Source organism: Humulus lupulus, chromosome 5 (assembly GCF_963169125.1).
Source record: "Humulus lupulus chromosome 5, drHumLupu1.1, whole genome shotgun sequence".
NCBI lineage: Eukaryota > Viridiplantae > Streptophyta > Magnoliopsida > Rosales > Cannabaceae > Humulus > Humulus lupulus.
The window spans coordinates 5,381,102-5,403,773 of NC_084797.1; the positions used below are offsets into that span (position 1 = coordinate 5,381,102).

Genomic DNA, 22,672 nt, shown 5'->3' on the forward strand with positions numbered 1-22,672 from the left:
TATCACTATCTTATGTCTAGTCTTCGATCGATTAAGCATAGAGAGAGCCAATTTTTCAAATTTAGTTTACACGTTTTGATTTTTCTCTTGAGACTAATGAATTTCTTCTCAATAGACAAAATAATATCATCAAAGTAGTATTGGTTCCATTAATTTCTATCCTACTTTACACGTTGTATGTTGTCCATTATTTTCTCTCGTCTAATCTTTTGACATTTTTTTTGTACTTTATTTAGTTAGTTTATTCTCTACTTGTCTAACTAATCTCACCAATCAAATAATCACACTTGCTAATTGAATACATATCTATCATGCATGGGAAATTAAAAGGCATTTCTTCAATATAGCTAATCTTACTACATCTATCAAGTGTTCAATAAAATTAGAAAAGTAGTGATATGTTGATAATTTAGAAGTCTAAGTATTATTCTACCCTACTTTACACGTTTGGTTATGTATTATTTTCCTACTTTGTCTCTACTATCAAATCAATTGTTTTTGATAAATACATCTACCTATCACTAATTAATGAGATTAAAAGACGTTTCTTCTCAATAGATACTCTCACAACAAAGTCATTACCCCAACATCAATTACTACCATTAATTATACATTAACGTATACATGAGAGCCATTAACGTATATAGTCTATCGCGATCCTATGTCTAGTCTTTGATCGATTAAACATAGAGAGCCAATTATTCTAACTTAGTTTACACGTTTTGATTTTTCTCTTGAGACTATAATGAATTTCTTCTCAATAGACAAAATAATATCATCAAAGTAGTATTGGTTCCATTAATTTCCACCCTACTTTACACGTTGTATGCTGTCCATTGTTTTCTCTCGTCTCATCCTTTGACCTCTTTTTTGTTCTTATTTAGTTTCTTCTCTACTTATCTAACTAATCTCATCAATCAAATAATCACACTTACTAATTGAATACATATCTATTATGCATGGAAAATTAAAGAGCATTTCTTCAATATAGCTAATCTCACAACAAACTCATCAGAACATTATATTAATTATAACTATCATTAATGAGGCATTAACTGGCGTACGTTCAATTGTTTGATAAAATGATCTACATTAACAACCGTTACAATTTGACACAAAATTTACATATTGTATTGGAGATAGTCTAACACATCAATATCAATTTACTTATAGAATTTTGTTAAGTTAGTCAAAATAATTAGTTTATAATATTTATTTTAATTAATTGTATAAGTTTGTATAAATATGGTGTAGTCATTACTTATGGTGATGTATCTGTACCAAATGTGGTGTTCATTTTATCTTCATTTCTGTCTGTGTCGATGCACATATATATCTCTGATGTGTAACTTCTAATGCATCTTTTTCATTTTGAAGTTTCTTTGCTTGAGGCCCCTTTTATTGCTCTTGTATCATATAAATTTTAAACAGATAAATAATATGATAAAAATAAATAAAAAATGTTTAATATAATGTATGACATAAATATATTAAACAAATTAAGACAAAATTGGTTCACATTTTAATAGAATGAATTACATTTCTAGTATATATAAATATTTATATCAATAATTTGTACATATATCATATTTAAACACAACATTGATATAGATATATATATTTACGAGTAATAATATGTACACCCAAAATATACACTTAAACATTACACACAGTGATGTGGTAGTTTAGCCTAGTTACACTACTACAAATATAGGGTTTCTCTGCGCTTTTTTTTTAATATAAAATAAAAAGCGCAGAGAAAAGGATTGAAGGACACTTAGGAACTTTGTTACTTTTAAAAAACGCAATGTAAAGTAGGAAAAGTGAGAGAAAAACGTAGAGAAAAGTTGCACTACTTTTCTCCGCGGTTTTCTTAAGAAAACCGTAGAGAAAAGTAGTGTAATTTTTCAAAACTTTTACCAAGCATAACTTCGTGCTCGGTTGTCCGTTTTGATTGTTTTTTTTTTAACTTTGATATTTTTTCGAGATCTATCCAAAGAAAAGACTATTTTCTTTGATATAAGAAATGATTGTGATTCTCAATTAATTTTAAAATAGTACTGTTATATATTAATGGTTCGAATTAATTTTGGAAGTAATTGTAAAATTATTATTATTGAATGTACATTTGCTAGTTCTTAGAGTTGAAGTGTCATATCAAGTAAAAGTTAGTAATGATACAAACTGCTGCAGTACATGGAATTGTATATAATCAAAATAAAAGTTTCTTGATTTATGCATGCAGAAAAACTAGTAGTCTTCGTTTTTATTATAAATATTCTAGTAGTAGTACTACTACGTACCTCTGATCCAGGAAATTTATTATTATGTAAGCTTGCTTAATTACCTTTTGGTCCAACAATGAATGTTTGTTTGTCTTTATCAATACATTTAATTCCATAGTGGATTCACTCTTTTTTATTTCTATTACAATTAATGAATACAATTGGTTAGCAATCATTATTACTATTCATTAGTCCATAATATAGATTTTGCGTCAAATTAAACAGATAATTTTATTACAATATAAAAAGATTGCATGTCCTTCATGAAATAACATTAAAGGCATATATAGATCATGTATTATACATTAATTATGGTTTGAAAACTATGAAATTAAACGAAATATTGGGCTTATTATTTGGTTGAATTTCTACTTTAACTTTTTGAGTTTTAACTTCTCAAAATTAAAGTTCTTCATTAAGAAGTCACTGAAACCAGAGATGGGCTTTCGCACTTTGAAAGCATATGCTATTGCTGGAACTTAAATAATAGTAGGCTCTATGAAGTGATGATTTGTTTAAGTCAGCCATATATAACGTACGTACGTATATAATTATATAAATATACTTATTATAAATACAGTATTTTGTGAGTTGAACGGTGTAGTCCTAAATATTTACTATACCAAAATACTCATTTTGTGTCAGTCAAATAAGATGATGAAATTACATTTTATATGAGAATTTTATAGAGTGTGCAAAAATATAGTTTTTTTTTTTCAAAAAAAAGTTAATCTATGACTCTTTTTAAGAATTTTCATTTTTATAGATTTATTTTTATATAAAAGTTGGTTTATGCCATAATTTTACTCTTAATTAAGTTTTAGTAAGAGTTTATGCCTTTTTAGACCTTGTGTTTTGGCTCATTACCTGTTTGGATCATGTGTTTTGATAAATTACTTTTTGGACCATGTATTTTCTAAAATAGTTCAAATAGACAATTCTTAGACCCCTAAACCCGATTTTGATCAATTTTTTTTTTAACTAAAATCACAAATAATTCATCAAACTAACAACTCAGAACAAAAATACAGTCATTCTGCCTAAGAATTGTGTTGTTATATTCAATTTTTTATTAATCAAAATCAGGTTTAGAGGCCTATTTGAACAATTTTACAAAACACAGGGTCAAAAAAATAATTTGTTAAAACACATGATACAAACAGGTAATGATGCAAAACACATGGTCTAAAAAGGTATAAACCCTTTTATTAATTTTGAAGGAAAAAAATAAGTAAGGAAAAAAAATAACTGAAAAAATAATTAAAAATGAAGAAAAAAAATGAAAATAAAATAAAATAATCTTTAAAATTAAAAAAAAAACACAACTATGATAAAAAATGTGGAATTGTCATATTTTAGTTTGCTACTAATTGAGTTTCATATACTTTAATTTTTTCTTTAATAATTTTTTTCATATAAATTAAAAAAAATATATAATTCTCATATTTTTGCACATTAATATCATAAAAGTTATATTTTTTTAAAATTCTCATCTCTAATTAATGTATGTGGCCAATATAGTGTTAAATTTTACACAATATTTTAATATATATATAGTGCTCCCTTGCACCATTTAAAATATTTGCCATTTGATTTAAAAGTTAAAAAAATTACTAACATCATGTTATTTTTTTTTTCATTTAAGTAAATGAATAAATAAGAAGGTATAAAATAAGGCTATAGTTTTAAGTCAAATTTCGTAAAAGAAATGGACAAAAAAAGATAAACTATTACCGTCAGTTGTACTGTATATGCTTGACTTTTGAACAAAAATAATTTAACTCACTTTGATAATAAATAATAATTTAATATATAATGTTGAAAAATCTTATAAGTTATGGCTGAGTTAAATGATTCATTTTTTCTTTCATTATTTAATCTTCGATCGATTAAATATAGAAAGCCAATTATTCCAATTTAGTTGATTTTTCTCTTGAGACTAAAATAAATTTCTTCTCTAGACAATATAATATCATCAAAATAGTATTAGTTCTATTAATTTTCACCCTACTTTACACATTATACCTATTCCATTATTTTCTCTCGTCTTATCATTTGACTTCTTTTTTGTTCTTAGTTTCTTCTCTACACAAGTACAAAAATAGACTTTAACTTCAGTTTTTTCGCTTGTTATTATTTGGATATCGCGGAGATATTAAGTGAAGTTAATCCCAACGAAGTTAAAAGTATTTAAAAACCGAAATTAAAGGGTATCCTTTAACTTCAGCTATTAAGTAAAAACAGAAGTTAAAGCCATTTACATAATAATCGAAGTTAAAATGTACCATTTAACTTCGGTTTTTAAATAATAACTGAAGTTAAATAGTACTATTTAACTTCAGTTATTACATAATAACCGAGGTCAAATGTATTTTTTTCTAAGAAAAGTATTTTTATTATTATTTTGGTTTTTATTAAATATTTTCATAATTAATTTTTTAATTCTAATTTATAATTATTTTAATGTTAATAAATATATTTGAACATTCCAATAAATTTAAAATAAAACAAATTCACAAACTATATAGACTTAATGTACATATATATACACATTCATAGAAAAATAAAAGCTAAGTACCATATAAACATCTAAAGTGTTCATACAACTAAACATGTGAATTTCACCTAAGTAAGTATTTGAAATATTAAAATTTCTTATGTATTAAATATTTTTTTAAAAAATTTAGCAGAAGTTTTCCTATAAATATGACTACCCAATTATCAATTTATTAATATAATAATATTAAATTCAGATTAATAAATCAATAACAAAATTTCACACAAAATTTATATTTTGCTAACACATCAATAACAAGTTACTTATAGAATTTTGTTACGTTAGTCGCATTAATTACTATCATTGATATGAGATACTTTTCCATAGCAGTTCTTAACTATTTCAATTAAGTGGTAGGTTGTCATACCAATTAATATTTCGTTTTCTACCAATGCCTTTGGTTGATTTATTCAATCTCCATTGGTGTTTTGGCTGCAGGTTCAAGATTTGTAAGTGTTCTGTCTGCTGAGTTTATCGGAGGGAGCTGTGCTGTGTGACTGTTGCTCTTGCTAATAATATCATTAGACAATGATTATTGCTTATTCTTCGAATCGATCAAAGGCCTGAACTGTTCGTATATGCTCCTCCTCTTCCCCGAGACACAACTCTCGATTTGATACCAACCTTGACTATTAAGAAGTATATATTATATATATGGCCATTGTTGTATTGTTGAGCTGCTTGAGCACTACACAATGGGAAAGCGTGTTCCAACTCCACACTGCTAGTTCCCTCCAGTACCATTATGACTTCATCATCCCATTTCAAAGGTCTCATCTTTGCTTCTTCTTTCTTTGATTAAAAAGAAAAACGAGGAAACTTTCAGACCCAGAGAGGTCTCACCTGAATTTTCTTTGAAACAGAAACAACTGTAATTTATGGGAGACAGTGGAGCTCAAGAATCGTAAGCCTCTTGTCAAGATTTCACAACTTTCCTCTTTCTTATTTTGAGAAAAAAAGAATTAATTTTTTTGTTTGTTATATATTCAATTTTTTTTATATTATATAAAAAAAAAAGCAGGCTATTTAAATTTTTATCCAAGAAAAAAAAAACTTCAGATAAGAGATATCCGAGCGAACGCCCTCGTCACCTATCTCTCTCACTCTCACTTCAGTCGCCATAACCACCAAGCTTTGTGGTTAACCTCTTCTGTAAGTGTCTGCTCCTTTCTTTTATACACGCACGCACACATACATATATATATATATATATATATTTATGTGTATGCATATTTCGGTATCTCAGGGGCAATTTGACAAACACTAACGGGGCATGGAAGAGAATTTTGTTTAGTGTCTGGAAATTGCTATTTTTTGCTGATTTTGTTTTGTTCGATTGGTATTGCTCTTCAAGTATGTATTATAATAGTGGTAGTTTCAGTTATACTTGTGCTGCTTTTACAGAGAGTGTAATAGTAATAGCTACTTCTTCTAGTCATTATCATAGTGTGTCATTTAAAGGAAGAAGCTTTGGAAATAATGTAAAGGTTTCCTCGTACGGGCCCTTGAGAAAACAAATGGGTCTATGTGGGTTTGTTATGAAAATCCCAAAGGAAGGAGTGGAACTGAGTCTAACCAAGGAGAGGAAGAAGAAGAAAGTTTTGAAATCTTCACAAGAGTTTATAAGGGCTCTTAAGTCTACCAAGGACCCATATTCTGCATTTTATTATTTCAAGGTTGTTGCTGAGCAAAGTGCCCCCTCCACTTCTAATGTTGTTCTCACCACTAAAACTTGCAATTACATGCTTGAAGTTTTGATGACTCATAAGAGGGTGGAGGATATGGCTGCTGTTTTTGATTTAATGCAGAAGAAAAAGGTTAAACGAAGTTTGAACACTTATCTAGCTATTTTTGATGGTCTTTACATAAGGGGTGGAATTCGACAAGCACCAATTGCGCTTGAGAAGATGAGAAATGCTGGGTTCGTTTTAAATGCGTCTTCATTTAATGGGCTGATTTGTTTTCTTCTCCAGTCAGGGTTTTGTGGGGAGGCTTTGGAGGTTTACAACAGAATGGTTATGGAAGGGATGAAGCCTGGCTTGAAGGTGTATTCAGCACTGATGGTGGCATTTGGAAAGCAAAAGGATACTCAAACTGTAATGAGTTTGTTAAAAGAGATGGAACGTTTGGGATTGAGGCCTGATATTTATACATTTACCATATGCATTAGGGTTCTTGGAATGGCAGGGAAAATTGATGAGGCCTATGATGTATTGAAGAGAATGGACAAAGAGGGATGCAAGCCAGATGTTGTTACTTATAATGTTCTCATTGATGCTCTCTGTAATGCAGGTAAAATTGATAATGCAAAGGCATTGTTTGTAGATATGAAAGCTAGCAGGCACAAACCTGATCGTGTTACTTATATCACTTTGTTGGGCAAGTTAAGTGATTGTGGAGAGGTAGATTCTATGAAAGAAATTTGGGATGAAATGGAAGCTGATGGTTTTGCTCCTGATGTAGTTACATTCACCATTCTTATTAATGCTCTCTGCAAAGCAGGCAATGTTGGCAAGGCGTTTGATACTTTGGATGTGATGAAAGAGAAAGGGATCTCACCAAATCTTCGTACTTACAACACCTTGATTAGGGGACTATTAAAGGAAAGTAGTTGTGTCCCTGATATTTTCACATACAACTTGTTACTTGGTGAGCATGGGAAGTCGGGGAAAATCATTGGTGAGCATGGGAAGTCAGATAAAATCACTAAACTATTGGGAATATATGAAGAAATGTGTAGTGGGGGATGCAAGCCTGACACAATCACATATAACATACTCATTTCCAGTTTAGTGAAATTTAGTTGTGTCGATAAGGCTATTGATTTGTACTATGATCATGTTGGTCGTGATTTTTCCCCCTCTCCTCATACGTATGGTTCGCTCATTGATGGACTTTTTAAGTTAGGAAGACACGAAGAAGCAATGCTTTTCTTCCATGAGATGGCAGAATATGGATGCAAAGCTAATCGTGTGATTTTTAATATTCTTATAAATGGGTTTGGAAAAGCAGGAGACGTGGAAACTGCCTGTCATTTGTTCAGAAGAATGGTTAAAGATGGAATAAGGCCAGACCTTAAGACTTACACCGTTCTTGTGGATTCTCTCTGTCTTTTAGGAAATGTTGATGAAGCTCTGTGTTACTTTGAGGAACTAAAGCAGAGTGGTCTTAGTCTTAATATAGTTTGTTATAAACTTTTGATTAATGCACTTGGAAGATCACTGAGGGTAGAAGAAGCTTTATCACTCTACAATGAAATGCAGAGCAGAGGAATTTGTCCTGATCGTTACACATACAACTCACTAATACTCAGTCTTGGGATGGCGGGAATGGTGGAGCAAGCAGTTTGTATGTATGAAGAACTACAGCTTAAGGGTTTTGAAGCTGACGTTTTCACCTACAATGCTCTCATTCGAGCCTACATCACGTCAGGGAATACAGATCATGCTTTTGCAGTTTACAAGAAAATGATAGTTGTTGGCTGCGATCCGAATGTGGGAACGGTTGTACAGCTTTCTAATCAAACTCCCAGTATTTTTTCATAAGACCATCTTAGAAAAGGTAATGGGCTTTCCCAATATTTCAGTTGAAAACTTGAGGAACTAAACATGGCTCTGTTATTTTTATTGTATTGTATTGTGTTACAATACATTATAATATAATGTGGCTAATCTTATATTTTGCAATTTCTCTAATATAAACTCTCTGTTTTGAGAGAACATACGCTGACCACAATATCTCTTCTTTTTCATTTTGAAGTTTTTTCGCTTGAGGTGTCCTTTCGTTGCTCACATAACTGATGCAGAGGTAAATGAGCTTTCTGGTGGATAAACTACAGCTCAATTTATGCAGAGTCAATGGAGAGGTAAACTTGTTTGCTATTTGGTCTTTCTTGCCTATAATATATGAGATATTCCAGTGTATTCAATCTTCATAATTGGTCTTCCGGCTGCAGATCCAAGACTTGGAAGTCTTCCGTCTGCTGAGTTTATCTGAGAGAGTTGTGGCTATGTCATTGGACAATGACTATTTCTCAAGACATGGTGGCTGGTAAGCTAAACACTTATTTTTCTTAGCACAGCCCATTGTCTGATATGCATATATCCTTGGACAGTGACTATTTCTTGTGTTTTCTGCTGCCATTTTGTGGTTTTGTTTGTTCCTCAGGGGATTGCCTTTGATGGTGGTTGGCGAGTAGACACAGTTTGCCCATTGCTGTACAGTTGAGAATCTATTTGCCTATTCGAATCGGAGCCTGAACTGTTCATATGCTCTTCCTATTCCCCAAGGGTGTTTTTATACTTTTTCCTTTTGGTTATTACATCAAGAAGTATAGTAGCTATGGCCATTATTTGTGGCTATATTTTCTTTATTAAGCCATTGTTGTTATTGTTGGTTTGAACATTATACAGAATGAAGATAAATGATTGCTAAGCAAGCTTTTACTACTTGTTATGAGATCTCTCTCTCTCTAATATTGTACTGAAAGATGCATCCCTTGCAGGAAGTGGTTAAAAGAAATAGTGGATGCAAGTGTTGTTATTTTTATTTTTTTGTACTAAAAAATTATGCTAATTAATTAAACACAAAAGAAGAAAAGAAAACGGCGCGTTTAAGTTCTAACCAAGTCATCGCAATATAATTTTTCAGATTATATACGCATGTTAATATCTTATTTTTCAGATTTCATCAATATCATGATTGACGCAAATGCTCTTGTATTACTGCCACAAATGTAAAAGGGGCATTTTAGTGTAGTGAATATTTAGAACTACACAATTCAACTCACAAAATACTGTATTTATAATAAGTATATTTATATAATTATATACGTACGTACGAAGCCTACTATTATTTAAGTTCCAGCAATTAATAGCATATGCTTTCAAAGTATTGATGAAGACAAACAAACATTCATTGTTGGACCAAAAGGTAAATAAGCAAGCTTACATAATAATAAATTTCCTGGAGCAGAGGTACGTAGTAGTAGTACTACTACTAGAATATATATAATAAAAACGAAGACTACTAGTTTTGCTGCATGCATAAATCAAGAAACTTTTATTTTGATTATATATATATAAATATATATCATAATAAGCATATATAACAAACTGTTTAATTTAATTAAGGAATTGGACCTTTACTACCAACTGGTGGTGGTGGAACTCGCCGTGAATAAGGCATGTTTTTGCGACCCTTTGAGTATGGGGTAACTTGATCATTTATACAAGGACGACGAAAACAAGTTGCAGCAAGTTTGGGAGAAGGTGGAGGATTATGGAATACCATTATGACTACCCATAACAATATTATCACAAACCAAACCACCCTCATCTCCCTCTCTACCTTTATATATATATATAGTTGTGAGTGATATGTATATATATATATATACAATTCCATGAACTGCAGTACTATTTACTTCCAAAATTAATTCGAATCATTAATTTATAACAGTATTATTTTAAAATTAATTGAGAATCCCAATCATTTTTTATATCACGGTGTATGATGCAGTTACATGAGACTTTTTATAAATTTTTGAAAAATTTCAGATAATTTAAAATGCTGAAATGAGGGTATTAAACGTTTTATTTTATGTTATATATTGCACTATTGTCTGTCCAAGTCTTGAGTCAGCCATTATCACAATTTCCTAGTGTTTTGGCTTTGAAAGTCTTCACACAAAAATGAAATTTTATTGAATGTAATGGCCAGTAGTGCTTGGAAAATATGAGTGGAATTTTTTTTTATGATAGATGCATGTCTTGGCTGACGTGTTGTTAAAATGAGAACAGTAGAAATCGATATCATTATTGACCAAAGAAAACAGTTATATAATTTTTCAAATTAGGGTTATGATGCTACATGTATATATATGAATGAAATAATTATCTCACAACTAATTGGTGATGAATTAATAAGGTTTAAAGTGAAATCTCTATAAAAAATATTGTCCTATTATAAATTGTACATAATCAACCAAACCAGGAGTTATAGTAAATGGGGCTCAATGGAAAACTAAATTATGAGTCAATTTCAAGATTTTTAAGATTTAAATTAACATTTACATAACTTAATTTTGTAATTTCATTATATTATCGTTTGTAGGAATTGATAAATATTGTGTATTTTCAAAATATAATTATATATAAAAAAATATTCGACAACTCAAATCATATAAATATATATTTTTTGTTTTGAAGGTAATATAAATAAAATGATCATATATATACGTTTTTTATTTCTTAGACTTGCATATATAATATATATAAATATAAATAAATATGTAACTGTTAAGTTGTTCTTATCAAAATAATGCCCCACATGTTCTTTTCTTTTTACAAACACTTTAAGACTATGTATAATGTGAAGAATTAATCAAATTCCTTAAATATGAATACTTAAATTTCTGGTAAAATTACTTAAATTAATTTGTATAAGTAAAGAAAATTTTGTAAATCATTATCCATCATTTTGTATTGATTCCAAAACTTTAATCACTATGGAATGTCTTAAAAAAGGATTATACATTATCATTCACATCAAATTTTCTTTCTATAATAAGTTCAGTAACTACATAATTTATTTTTTATTTTATAATGGCCATTCCCTAAAACATTAGCAATTAGAATATATATTTATAATTTTGGTTTTGTTTTTTTTTTTTTAAAAAAACACACTTATGTGTAGAACACCTTACTGTAAAGAAAAGACCAAGACATATTCCACACCTTACAACAATATATGCTCGTAAGTTTATTTATATATATATATATATATATGAATTAATAAGTTCTAAATGTGTATAAAGTAAAATATAATAATAAAATTAAATATGAATACTTGGAATCCAAAAATAAGTAAATATAGAATGTAAAGGTTCAAAATCATAATCCAGGTAATTTGATCTTTGTTATATTATCTTATATATTTAGTATTTTGTCCAAATTATTTTTGAAGTTCCAAATCATAAACTTTTTTTTATTCGCATAAAGATGTTGATACTTTTTTTTTTTGTTTGTTTATATGAGTAATTTTTTGATAGTGATGATAGTATACTTTATAAACTTGTTCTTTTTTGTTGAATTAGCGCCATTGTGATTTGTGTCAAGTTGTAGATTTGTTTTCTTAAGTATCAAGTTCTATATATGTCAAGTAACTTAAAGGAATTCATGTTTGCTTAACTAAACATTCCGTCCACCCTTTTTCTTTTTTTCATACTTCACATTATTGACCCTAACTGTAATGACATCCTCAATACATAGGATCAATGTTTTGACTTTTGTGTAGTCAATATTCATGGTGATGGTGATGATGTATGTATCTTTGATTTGTGTAGTCAATATTCATTTTATCTTCTTTTCTTTCTGTTCCAATGTATCCATCTTTAATATGTAACTATCTAATGCGTATATTTCATTTTGAAGTTTCTTCGCTTGAGGCGCCCTTTTGTTGCTCTTGTAACTAATGCAGAGGGTAATGAGCTTTTCAGGGTGAGTGTATTTTTTTTATTTTAATATTTGAGTGTCAAGTTTCTTGGTACTCTTTTTCGTTTTCTAATATCATATATATTTTTTGTATAGATTTTGTCATTGTATTTTGATTTATTTTGTTTACAAGGCATTAGGTACGTAGGCCGTTTTGGTGGATAAACAGCTCAATTTATGCAGAGGTCAATGGAAAGGTAAGCCTATCCGTTAGTTGTTCTTCTTACCTGTACTATATGAGATATTCCAGTGTATTGCAGTATGATCGTTGATACAATCACCTATTTGATAATTTATAGGAAGTTGGGGTGGTTCACAGGCGATGGCATCTATGGAGGAGGATTTATGATTTGTACCTGGGGTAATTCTCACTTTCCTACCCTTTTTTTCTCTATCTTTTTGAGAGACTTGAATCTGAAGCTACTTAATCAAGAATATGATCACTGTTAGGAGGGGTAAAGAGGGAATTGATAGAATATATAGGTAATTAAACTGATGGAGTATTTGATGAATTGGGATAGAGTAGTATATATATGGAAGAGTAGAGAATTAGAGGGTCATGAATTGTGTGAATGTATTTTGAGAGCTTTTGCTATGTGGGAGAGTGCCAAGACTCTCAAATTCTTTGCTGGTCACATTATTTCTCTCTCTCTCTCCTCTTTGATTTCCAATAATATCTGTTCTATTCTACTTGTTTACCATTTCTATCATATTTTCTATATCTGGGGTCTATCAGAATAGGGCCTTACACTCTGCAGTTCTTATCATTTCAATATAGTTATATATAAAAAAACAAGTCATTAGTGATTGAGTTTAAGTTCTTTAATTCATTGCACCTTTCTTCCAATCTCCCATTGAAACATAACCATCAATTGTTTTGTAGGAACAAGCAGTTTGCAGTGGTTGAAAACCCTGGCTTTTGGAATTGGACATTCACTTTGAAGGACATCAATGGCCATGTGCTCGCTGAGATAGATCGTGACTGGAGAGGTTTCGGCTTTGAGGTGAGGTTTTCTCACTTTCAGTTTCATCACATGATTTTCTATCATTGTTTTTATCTTGAGTACAAATTAAAAATATATGTACAGCTTTTTACTGATGCTGGTCAATACGTGATTCGCTTTGGAAGTACCGATCCAAGCTCCAAGCATGGAGCTGCTGAAGCGGTAGGTTGCATACCTATGAATATTTCGTTTCCTACCAATGCCTTTGGTTGTTTTATTCAGTCTTCACAGTTGGTGTTCGGGCTGCAGGTCCAAGATTTGGAAGTGTTCCGTCCACTGAGTTTATCGGAGAGACCTGTGGCTGTTGCTCTTGCTATATCATTAGACAATGACTATTTCTCAAGACATGGTGGCTGGTAAGCTAAACAAACACTACTACTTAATCTTTACACATCTTATTGCCTGCCTGGTATGCATATATGCTTCGGTATTTTCTTCTGTTTTCTGCTCCCATTTTGTTTTTCTGTTTGTTCTTCAGGGGATTGCCTTTGATAGCGGTTGGCGAGTAGATTACGGTTTTGTTGATTGTTGTACAGTTGAGAATCTATTTGCTTATTCATCGAATCAGTCGAGTCCTGAACTGTTCATACGCTCCTCCTCTTCCCTAAGGATGTTTTGCTTTTTTTCTTTTGGTTGACATATGTGACACTCTCAATTTGATACAAACCTTGACAATTAAGGAGACTCTATATTTGGCCATTGTTGTATTGTTGAGCAATATAGAAATGAAGCAAATGATTGTTAAACAAACAAAAAAAAAACTTTTACTTGTGTTGTGATTTGTGAGGACCTCTTTCTCTTTGATTGTACTGCAAAAATGCCCCAGTACATTTCACAAAATTATAATACCCCAATACATTTCACAAAACAAAACAAGAAAACAATCATTACAGCTTATTGGATTCCAAAAAGAAAAAAAAACAGAACAAACTAACAGAAAATAAATCAAAATCTTGAACAAAAAGAGTGATGAGTCTTTGGCCATAAGGCAAATAAGAAAATGAACAAAGTTATATCTTATTACTAAAGCCATAAAACATGATTGAGCCTTCTAATTTTGCAGCTTGTACCTTACTCTGATAAAGCAATCCTCAATCTTGTACCACATGTACTCGTTGAAGAACCAAGAGTAAGCACGTCTCCAAAAACCACAGGCCAACATAGGACCAATGACACCTGCAAAGCCAACTCCAAATCCGACCACTATGCCTAATCGAAACCAGTATTTCTCTTCTTCATCTTCAGTACTTGCATCCTTAGGTGTTATTTCACGATCTTCTCTGCACTTTTTCAGGAGTGGAAGTCCACAAAGTTGGTTTCTAATATAGCAAGAAGCATCCATGCTCTGAAGTTGGGTGCTTGTGGGAATTTCTCCTGAAAAGTTGTTGTATGACAAGTTTAAGTGATTCAAGAAAGTTAAACTTGACAAACTTTGGAGGAATAACACCAGACAGTTGGTTCATCGAGAGGTCAAGAGATTCCAACATAGCCATATCTTTTATTTGATTAGGAATGCTTCCTTTGAGAGAGTTTCTTGACAGATTCAAAGATTGTAATGCATGGAGATTTGTGAGTTATATTGGGAAGTCTCCTGATAAATTGTTATTTGAAAGATCTATGCTAGCCACCAATGATAGGATGGTGTTGTATTGATCTTCCATTCCTTTAGTGATAACTCTACAAAATAGAGTTATTTTACCACTTTTTATGTGCTACTTGTTGCTTAATTCTTGAGTTTTTAAGTAATTTATTAAGTTTTTGAGTAATTTTGAATTTATTAGGTTTATTTTAATTTTATAGATTTTTATGTGTTTTTATAGTTATTTTGTTGTAAATTGTTGTAGTTAATTAATTGAATTATTGTTGTTTAATTTAAGGTAAAAATGTGTTTTATTGAAACTAAATATTAAATTAAATTGAGTTTTAATTAATATTTTCAATAAATTAATATGATTTATTTTATAAGTGAAAATATTTTATCATGACTTAATTTATATTTATTTTATAGGAATGATGTTGTTTTTTAGCTCTTGAAAGCAAGAAATTGGTAGTTTTGAAAAGAAATAAAAGATAAGGAAAAGTTGGCATTTAGCTTCAATTGGACCCAAGCCCAATTTCTCCTTCCCAGCAAGCAACTCCACGTATCAGCCATGGTTCCTCTTCAATTCAGCATCACCCTAGTCACATATCACACTTCAGTCCACGCCTGCCTCAGCTGAAGCCTTCACCTCAAGCACCAAGCCACCTTCAGCAATTAAACCCACCAGCCGCCTGAACACAAGCCAAAGCAGCCCCTTCATTTATCTTGAGCCCATAAATTGTCCAAAAGCACATTTGTCCCGTATGACAAAAATACCACTTTTTACCTCACTTTCTACACATTTTACCCCAAAACATCATAATTACACCTTATAATTTATCCCTATTTACCATATTATAATTAATTAAATTAATTTAATAATTTAATTAATTTAAATTGATTATTTTAATATCTCATTTTGGCTATAAATATGGAGTTTTGAAGACCATTTAGGGTGTCCAATTTTGGAGAGAAGTTACTATACCAAATTCTACACATTTCAAAACCTCTCTATTCTCTTCTTCTTCTTCTTCTTTTTGGTTATTTTCTATGTATTTTTAGAGGAAATTTTGGGGGTTTCTCCTCCAAATTTTCCTATTTATGTTTGTAATTTTTAGTTTGTATTTGCTATTCTAGTTATGTGTTTCTAATCTTTTTAAGATTATTAAGGTGATGAAGAAACAATGTGTAACTAGATAGTGTTTATTTTGTATCTTGATTTCTCATTTTGTGCAACAAAGTTTATGGAATTTTCTTCTTCAAATATCTTATTTCATCTTAAATATCATGTATTTTGGATTGTTAGCACATATTTAAACTTTGTTCTTCATTAGTGCAAATACATAATATTTTTTGTGTAAGATGTGTCATTAAATTGAACACATCCATGCTTAGAACAAAAATATTATGTTTTGCCTTATAAATAATGTTCATTGATTTATTTGTTATTTCATTAGATTGATTTATACTAAATGCTTTGAAATTATAATTTTAAAAAGTGAAGAAAAATCCTATCTTTTTAGAAATAATTTGTGCTTAAAATTATAAATATATTTAGAAAATGATAGTTTGATTTATTTTAACTATCACTAAAACTTGGGAATCAATGTATTTATAAATATTATTGAACTTATATTTTGTGGATTCTAATCCTTAATAATCTTATTTTACCATCTTGTTTACAATTATTAATTTAGTAATATATATTGTCTTTAATTTCTATATTATTGTCTTTTATTTTATTTTTATTATACAAAAATATCATTAATCTTTGGAACTAGGTTAGAATTTATTACTTTTGGTTTAAAATAGTTTTCTCTTTTCAATTTTAGACATTTCCTTTGGGTTCGACATCCTTGCTTACACGATCACTATTCTTTATGAACGATTCGTGCGCTTGCGATTTATAAATTTTTAAACATACCCGTTTTGGGTCCATCAAGTTTTTGGTGCCGTTGCCGGGGAGTTGCAAGAGAAAATAAACAAAATTTATCTCAAGGTTAGTAAATTTTTCTACTAGTTATTTTAATTTTTGCACTTAAAAAAAAAACTAAAAAAATATATATCTATAAAAACTAAAAAAAAAAAAAGATAAAAAGAAAATTTGGGACGGTTCTACCACCCATAAAAAAAAATACTTATATTTCTATATTTATTGTTTTTTTTTTAGTTGACGACACTTGTGCCTCCTATCTATCCTTTTAATTTTTATAGTTGATGGCACTTGTGCCTCCTAATTTTGTTATAATTTTGCTTATTTATCTAGTTGTAATTTTTCATTTTACTTAATTTCCGCAAGTTACTAGTTGATGGCAATTTTCCCTCCTAGTATTTTATCTTATGTTTTAGTTGATGGCACTTGTGCCTCCTAATTTTTACCTTATTTTTGTTATGGTTGATGGCATGCTATGCCTCCCTACTCTTGCTTAAATTTGGATAGTCTTATTTAATTTTGTCTTATTTCTCTTTATCCTTTATCATTTTATTGTGAAAAAAAAAATATACTTGAAAAGAAAACTTGAAAAAATATATATATTCTTGAAAAAAAAAAAAAACTTAAATCTTGTCCTAACTCTTGTTTTCATTTCTTAACATTGTTTTTATTCTCTTAATTTTTATTTTCTTGTTCTTTTTTTTTCCCTTAATTGTCATCTTTAAAAAAAAAATTAATAATTTAGTTTGTCATTTAGTTTCTTCCATATGGATCATTTTAATTATAGTTGGAATTCTGAGTACAACTATTATGAGCATTCAAATTTAAATTATGGAGAAACTAATAATATGTATGATATGCATGAATCATTTGATATCCCATTTGCCCCCACCTATAATCCAAATTTTTCATGGAGTCATACCCAATCTCCAATAGGGCATGAATTCAACATGCATAATCAAAGTCATGCCCAATCCGACCTATCATATCCCATTGAACAAGAAACGAGCCCATCTTTAGAGGATACCCTACAACAGTTCATGCAATCAACCTACCAAATCTTACTAGCCCAGTCTCAGTCAATCTCAAAAATTGAAACAATAGTAGGACAACTTGCAACTGTTATAGAGTCGGAAAAACAAATTTATCCCAACCAACTCATTCCCAATCCAAATAGTCAAATTCAAAGTGACAAAGAGAATGAGGTAGTTGAAGAACTTGTAATATGCATCCAACCCCCTAATGAACCAAAAGAGTTTGATGAAATAATTTTAGAGGCTCATAAGGAAAATGAAAAAGATATAATTATATTTCAAGAGCCCAAAATTGAACAAATTTGTTTATTTACTCAAAATGAAAAGGAGTCTAATATAGATATGCAATTTTCTTATTTTATTGATATTCCATTAAAATTGCATATTTCTAATTTTCTTGTAGGTGTGATGTTATCAATTATTATTTATGACATTTGCACCAAAGTCATAACTCACCCTACTAATGAAATTTTACACCATCGATTGGGTGTAGGTTAAAAGAAAAAAAAAATTATAGTCGAGTTAAAGACTATAAACTAAAGCGCTTTGTGGGAGGCAACCCATACTTTAATGTTTCATTTTATATTTCACTTTTTGTTGTGTGTTTTTTGTTTCATGTTTTTCAAAAAGCTTGAAGGAAAATTCTTGCCCAAAAAGAAAAGAAGAGAAGAAAACAAAGGAGCCAAATCAATGAAGCATTCCTCAAAGGGAGTAGTTCTTAATCTTTTCTATTTTATTAAACATTGAGGACAATGTTCCATTTAAGTTTGGGGGTAGTGTGCATGTATTTTTCTTTGTGTTTATGCATGTTTTTCATTTGTTGTAAAATTCAAAAAAAAAAAATTATTAGTGTTTTCTTTTTGTTTTTATGTGATTTTCATTTGTTATATAATGTTAAAAAAAAAAATTCTTTGTTTTGTTTGGAAAAAAAAAAATATTGGTGATTTTCATTTTCTAATTATAAATTGAAATTGTTATTAGTTCTTAGAAAAATATAAATAATTATTAAGCTTTACTTTTAATTTCTAAGTTAGTTTTGTTTAAATATATATATTATTCATAATACGACACTTTTCTATTCTATTCGAATTTGTGATATTTTGATAAAGTTTATTTAAACATTAAATTCTTTAAATCTCTAAAAAAAAAAATTTGAAAAATCTTAGAATTTGCTTGATTATCTCTTGAGATTTAATTTATTTTTGTTTGCAAAAGCTTGTTTAAATGTTCACATGATGATTTGATATTTTTTGTGTTTATATGTTAAATATATATTTTGGAAAACAATTTTAACTTTTCAAATTAATTACATAAGCTTTACTTTTATTTGTGATTTTCTTTGAACTATTTCCATTATCTAAATCATTTCTTTAATTCCTCAAGGGAAATGAAGACATATGATTAAAAATCTAAAAAGAAATTGGTAACTACAAATTGGGCTATCTTCGAAAACGACAATACACCAATAAACTTAACCGAAAGATAAAATACCAATTAGCGGCCAAATACATACAAACAACTATTCTAACTTCAAGGTTACCAAGAAACAATACAACCAATAGTACAAAATAAAGTAGAGAAGGCTAAACAAAGTGAGTAGAAGGAAAACAAACATAGCCCTATCTTATTACAAAAGCCTTTAAACCATCTTATTACAAAAGCCTTTAAACCACGATTGACCTAAATAATATTAAAACATGTACTTTATTTTGATACAGTAATCCACAAACTTGTACCACACATATTCTTCAAAAAACCAAAAGTATGCACGCCTCCAAAATCCACAAACCAGCAACGGACCAATGACACCTACAAAGCTCACTCCAAACCCCATTCCTATGCCCAATCGGAACCAGTATTCATCATCTTTTCTTTCTCCATCTTCACTACTTGCATCTCTATTCAATGTCAGATGATCCTCTCTACACTTTATGAGGAGTGGTGGTCCACACAATTTGTTGCCAATAAAGCCCGAAGCATCCATGGTTTGCAGTTGGGTGCTTGTTGGAATTTGTCCTGACAAATTGTTATATGACAAGTTCAAGAAACTCAAGAATGTTAAGCTTGACATACCTGAAGGAATGTGACCGGACAATCGGTTTCTTGAGAGATCAAGAGATTCCAACTTTGCCATACTGCCAATCTTCTTTGGAATGCTCCCACTCAAATAGTTTCCCGACAAATTCAGCGATTGTAATGCTTGGAGACTTGTAAGTTCTTCTGGGATTTCTCCTGATAATTTGTTGTCTGAAAGGTCTAAGGCACTTAAGAGATATAAGATGCTGTCGTACTGGTTTTCCCTTCCTTTAATTACAAGATTTGCATTCTCTCTAGATTGTTGATTATTAGCGGTGATGACAAAATAATACATTGACTGAAATTGATATGATTTAGAGGTCATAGCCGTTAAATTTTTTAAACATTTCGGTATAACCCCTGTCAAATTGTTGTTGCTAGCATCCAATACTTGAAGTGAAGAAAGTTTGCATAGCTCAACTGGAATAAGATCTGTCAAGTTGTTTGAACGAAGCACAAGAAAGCGCAGCATTGGAAGACTTCCGATCCATCTTGGTATAGTTCCCACCAACTTATTAAAACTAAGGTCAAGAACACTTAAAGCTGAACAATTCTTAAGAGGCTCTGGTATTTCTCCAATGAGGCTATTATTGTGAATATGCAATGACCGTAACTCATGTAAAGATCCAATAGAGCTTGGAATTTTCCCAGTGAGATTATTGTTATCCAAGTCTATCGTCAATAACCTTGGCCAATACATCCAACAGTTGGGAATCTTTCCTGATAAAAGATTATTTTCGAGATATAGACTTATTGCATAAGTTTTTCGATAACAAAGAAAGTTAGAAATGCTACCAGCCAAGTAGTTATTTGAAAGATCTAGTATGATGGCAACTGGAATATGAGGTAACGAACCTGTCAACTTGTTGTAGCTCAAGTTTAAGTTATAAGAACCATCATTTGGAAATTCAGGAATTTCTCCATAGATTTGGTTTTCGGACAAGTCAATAGAAAGACACCAATATTTATTATGGGAAGGACAATTCCATAACCAACTAGGAATGACATCTGAAATTCCAGTGTTGGACATGTCTATCTCAGAAATACTTTTTTGTGATTTTAGCCATACAGGAAAATGAGGACCCAAGTTCCAATTTCTTAGTTCCACAGAGTCAAGAGAAAAGGGAGGAGTCCAGTATGAACTTACTTTCATAGTCAAATTATTTTCAGAAGCATGTATTTCAATGAGCTTTGTGAGGTTGGAAAAATGAACTTCAGACACATCACCTTCGAAATTGTTTGACGCAATATCAAGAATTTCTAAGTTTGAGAGAGACCCAAGACTGATTGGAAGTGGTCCACTTAATTGATTATAGGAAATAACGAGAGATTTTAATTTTGAGAGAGACCCAAGACTTTTTGGAAGTGGTCCACTTAATTGGGTATAGGAGATTCGGAGGAATTCTAACTTTTTGAGAGAAACCAAGCATTCTGGAATAGAGCCACTGAAATTGTTTCTAGAAATATCTAATGACTTTATGGATCGTAAGTTTTGACATATTGACATAGGAATGGGACCAGAAAAATTATTATTTTTGAGAGAAAGATCAACTAAATTCTCGAAAACTCCTATTTCATCTGAGATTTCTCCAGTAAAGGAATCAAACAAATTTCCATCCAAATGCAAGGACTTTAGCTTTTTTACAAGGCAACCCGACAACAAGCTTTCAAATACCATTGAGACTCTGCCTTTGTAGTTATTGTATGACAAATCAATTGCCTCCAAATTGCAAAGTTTTCCCATAGATTTCGGTATACTTCCTGCTAAAGCATTATCTGACAAGTCAAAACTGACAATAGAAGTCAAATTTGCTACGTCGCTTGAAATAGTGCCCTGCAAGTTATTACCACGAAGGTAGAGGTGTGCCAGATTGGGAAAACTATAAAAGCATTTGGGAATGACAGAATTCATTTTATTCCATGACAAATCAAGATGTTTGAGAAGGCTCATATTATTTAGAATGGTGCAGGGAATTGTGTAAAGAACAGAACAGAGAAGAAAGTAGGAGAGATATTTAAGATGAAAGCTCTCAGAAAATTGAATGAGTTGACCTGAGAGAGAAACCTCTTATTTATAACCAAACAATTACAAGAAAGAGAGAAACAGAAAAGTAGTTAGCCAAGAGGCCTTAACAGAAAATATAACCGAAATATATCAAGGCCTAAACTAACTAAAGGACAATAAACAGAGGTTATTTAACAGCCCCCCTCAAACTGAGTGGCCTGGGAAGGACAGTCAGTTTGGCACACAAGGTCGAGAACCGAGCCACTAGCAAATGTTTAGTAAGAATGTCTGCGACTTGGTGTTCCGAAGGAACATATTGCACACTGATTTCCTTGCGATTTACCATATCACGGATGAAGTGGAAATCGATTTCGATGTGTTTTGTGCGGGCATGGAAGATAGGATTTGAGGCCAAGTGAGCTGCAGACATATTATCACACCAAACCACTGGAGTAGAGGCTATACGCAGCTGCAAATCAGTGAACAAGTGTTTGTACCAGGTGAGTTCTGCAGCAACATTTGCAAGGGCACGATATTCAGACTCGGTGCTACTCCGAGAGATCACTTTCTGCTTGGCCGAGGACCATGAGACGATGCTATCGCCCAAGAAAACGCAGTAGCCACCAGTGCTACGTCTGTCATCGGGGTTGGACGCCCAGTCCGCATCCGTGAAGGCAGTGAGATGAAGCTTCGTAGCAGCGGTAAA

General features: G+C 30.9%; 3 protein-coding genes across 4 annotated transcripts; 2 read left to right on the forward strand and 1 right to left on the reverse strand.

Annotated features, from left to right (window-relative positions):
• Positions 1-5,094: 5,094 nt before the first annotated feature.
• LOC133834278 (pentatricopeptide repeat-containing protein At4g31850, chloroplastic-like) lies at positions 5,095-9,290 on the forward strand. Of its 2 annotated transcripts, none has more exons than XM_062263839.1 (7): positions 5,095-5,195; positions 5,281-5,612; positions 5,706-5,994; positions 6,089-8,403; positions 8,602-8,707; positions 8,798-8,892; positions 9,010-9,290. In XM_062263839.1, the coding sequence occupies exon 4, from the start codon at positions 6,198-6,200 to the stop codon at positions 8,385-8,387; it is 2,190 nt and encodes a 729-aa protein (XP_062119823.1). In that variant the 5' UTR covers positions 5,095-5,195; positions 5,281-5,612; positions 5,706-5,994; positions 6,089-6,197; the 3' UTR covers positions 8,388-8,403; positions 8,602-8,707; positions 8,798-8,892; positions 9,010-9,290. The 2 variants fall into 2 exon arrangements, with proteins under 2 accessions (XP_062119823.1, XP_062119824.1); XM_062263840.1 differs by lacking the exon at positions 5,095-5,195 and having other exon boundaries at positions 5,205-5,612; positions 5,706-5,746; positions 5,864-5,994.
• On the forward strand, positions 8,654-14,038 carry LOC133777955 (phospholipid scramblase family protein C343.06c-like). Its single transcript, XM_062217720.1, has 10 exons — positions 8,654-8,707; positions 8,798-8,892; positions 9,010-9,028; positions 12,276-12,341; positions 12,476-12,532; positions 12,635-12,696; positions 13,219-13,339; positions 13,424-13,501; positions 13,589-13,695; positions 13,818-14,038. Exons 1-10 carry the CDS (start codon positions 8,654-8,656, stop codon positions 13,846-13,848), a joined length of 690 nt encoding a protein of 229 aa, XP_062073704.1. The 3' UTR covers positions 13,849-14,038.
• A 352-nt stretch (positions 14,039-14,390) lies between these two features.
• Positions 14,391-21,873, reverse strand: LOC133777960 (receptor-like protein EIX2). Its single transcript, XM_062217723.1, has 3 exons — positions 19,959-21,873; positions 19,686-19,901; positions 14,391-14,713 (listed from the first exon to the last, which is right to left on the reverse strand). The coding sequence occupies exons 1-3, from the start codon at positions 21,871-21,873 to the stop codon at positions 14,391-14,393; spliced, it is 2,454 nt and encodes an 817-aa protein (XP_062073707.1).
• Between the last annotated feature and the right edge of the window lie 799 nt (positions 21,874-22,672).

What these genes read in the sequence shown, in the direction of transcription:
- LOC133834278 (XM_062263839.1), top strand. Translation starts at nt 6,198, where the DNA reads ATGTATTATAATAGTGGTAGTTTCAGTTATACTTGTGCTGCTTTTACA.
- LOC133777955 (XM_062217720.1), top strand. Translation starts at nt 8,654, where the DNA reads ATGAGCTTTCTGGTGGATAAACTACAGCTCAATTTATGCAGAGTCAAT. An exon ending in TATGCAGAGTCAATGGAGAG is followed by an intron (nt 8,708 to 8,797) that starts GTAAACTTGTTT and finishes TTCCGGCTGCAG; the next exon opens with ATCCAAGACTTGGAAGTCTT. An exon ending in ATTTATGATTTGTACCTGGG is followed by an intron (nt 12,697 to 13,218) that starts GTAATTCTCACT and finishes ATTGTTTTGTAG; the next exon opens with GAACAAGCAGTTTGCAGTGG.
- LOC133777960 (XM_062217723.1), bottom strand. Translation starts at nt 21,873, where the DNA reads ATGAATTCTGTCATTCCCAAATGCTTTTATAGTTTTCCCAATCTGGCA. An exon ending in GTCCGGTCACATTCCTTCAG is followed by an intron (nt 19,902 to 19,958) that starts GTATGTCAAGCT and finishes ACAATTTGTCAG; the next exon opens with GACAAATTCCAACAAGCACC. An exon ending in GAGCTTTGTAGGTGTCATTG is followed by an intron (nt 14,714 to 19,685) that starts GTCCGTTGCTGG and finishes ACAACTTTTCAG; the next exon opens with GAGAAATTCCCACAAGCACC.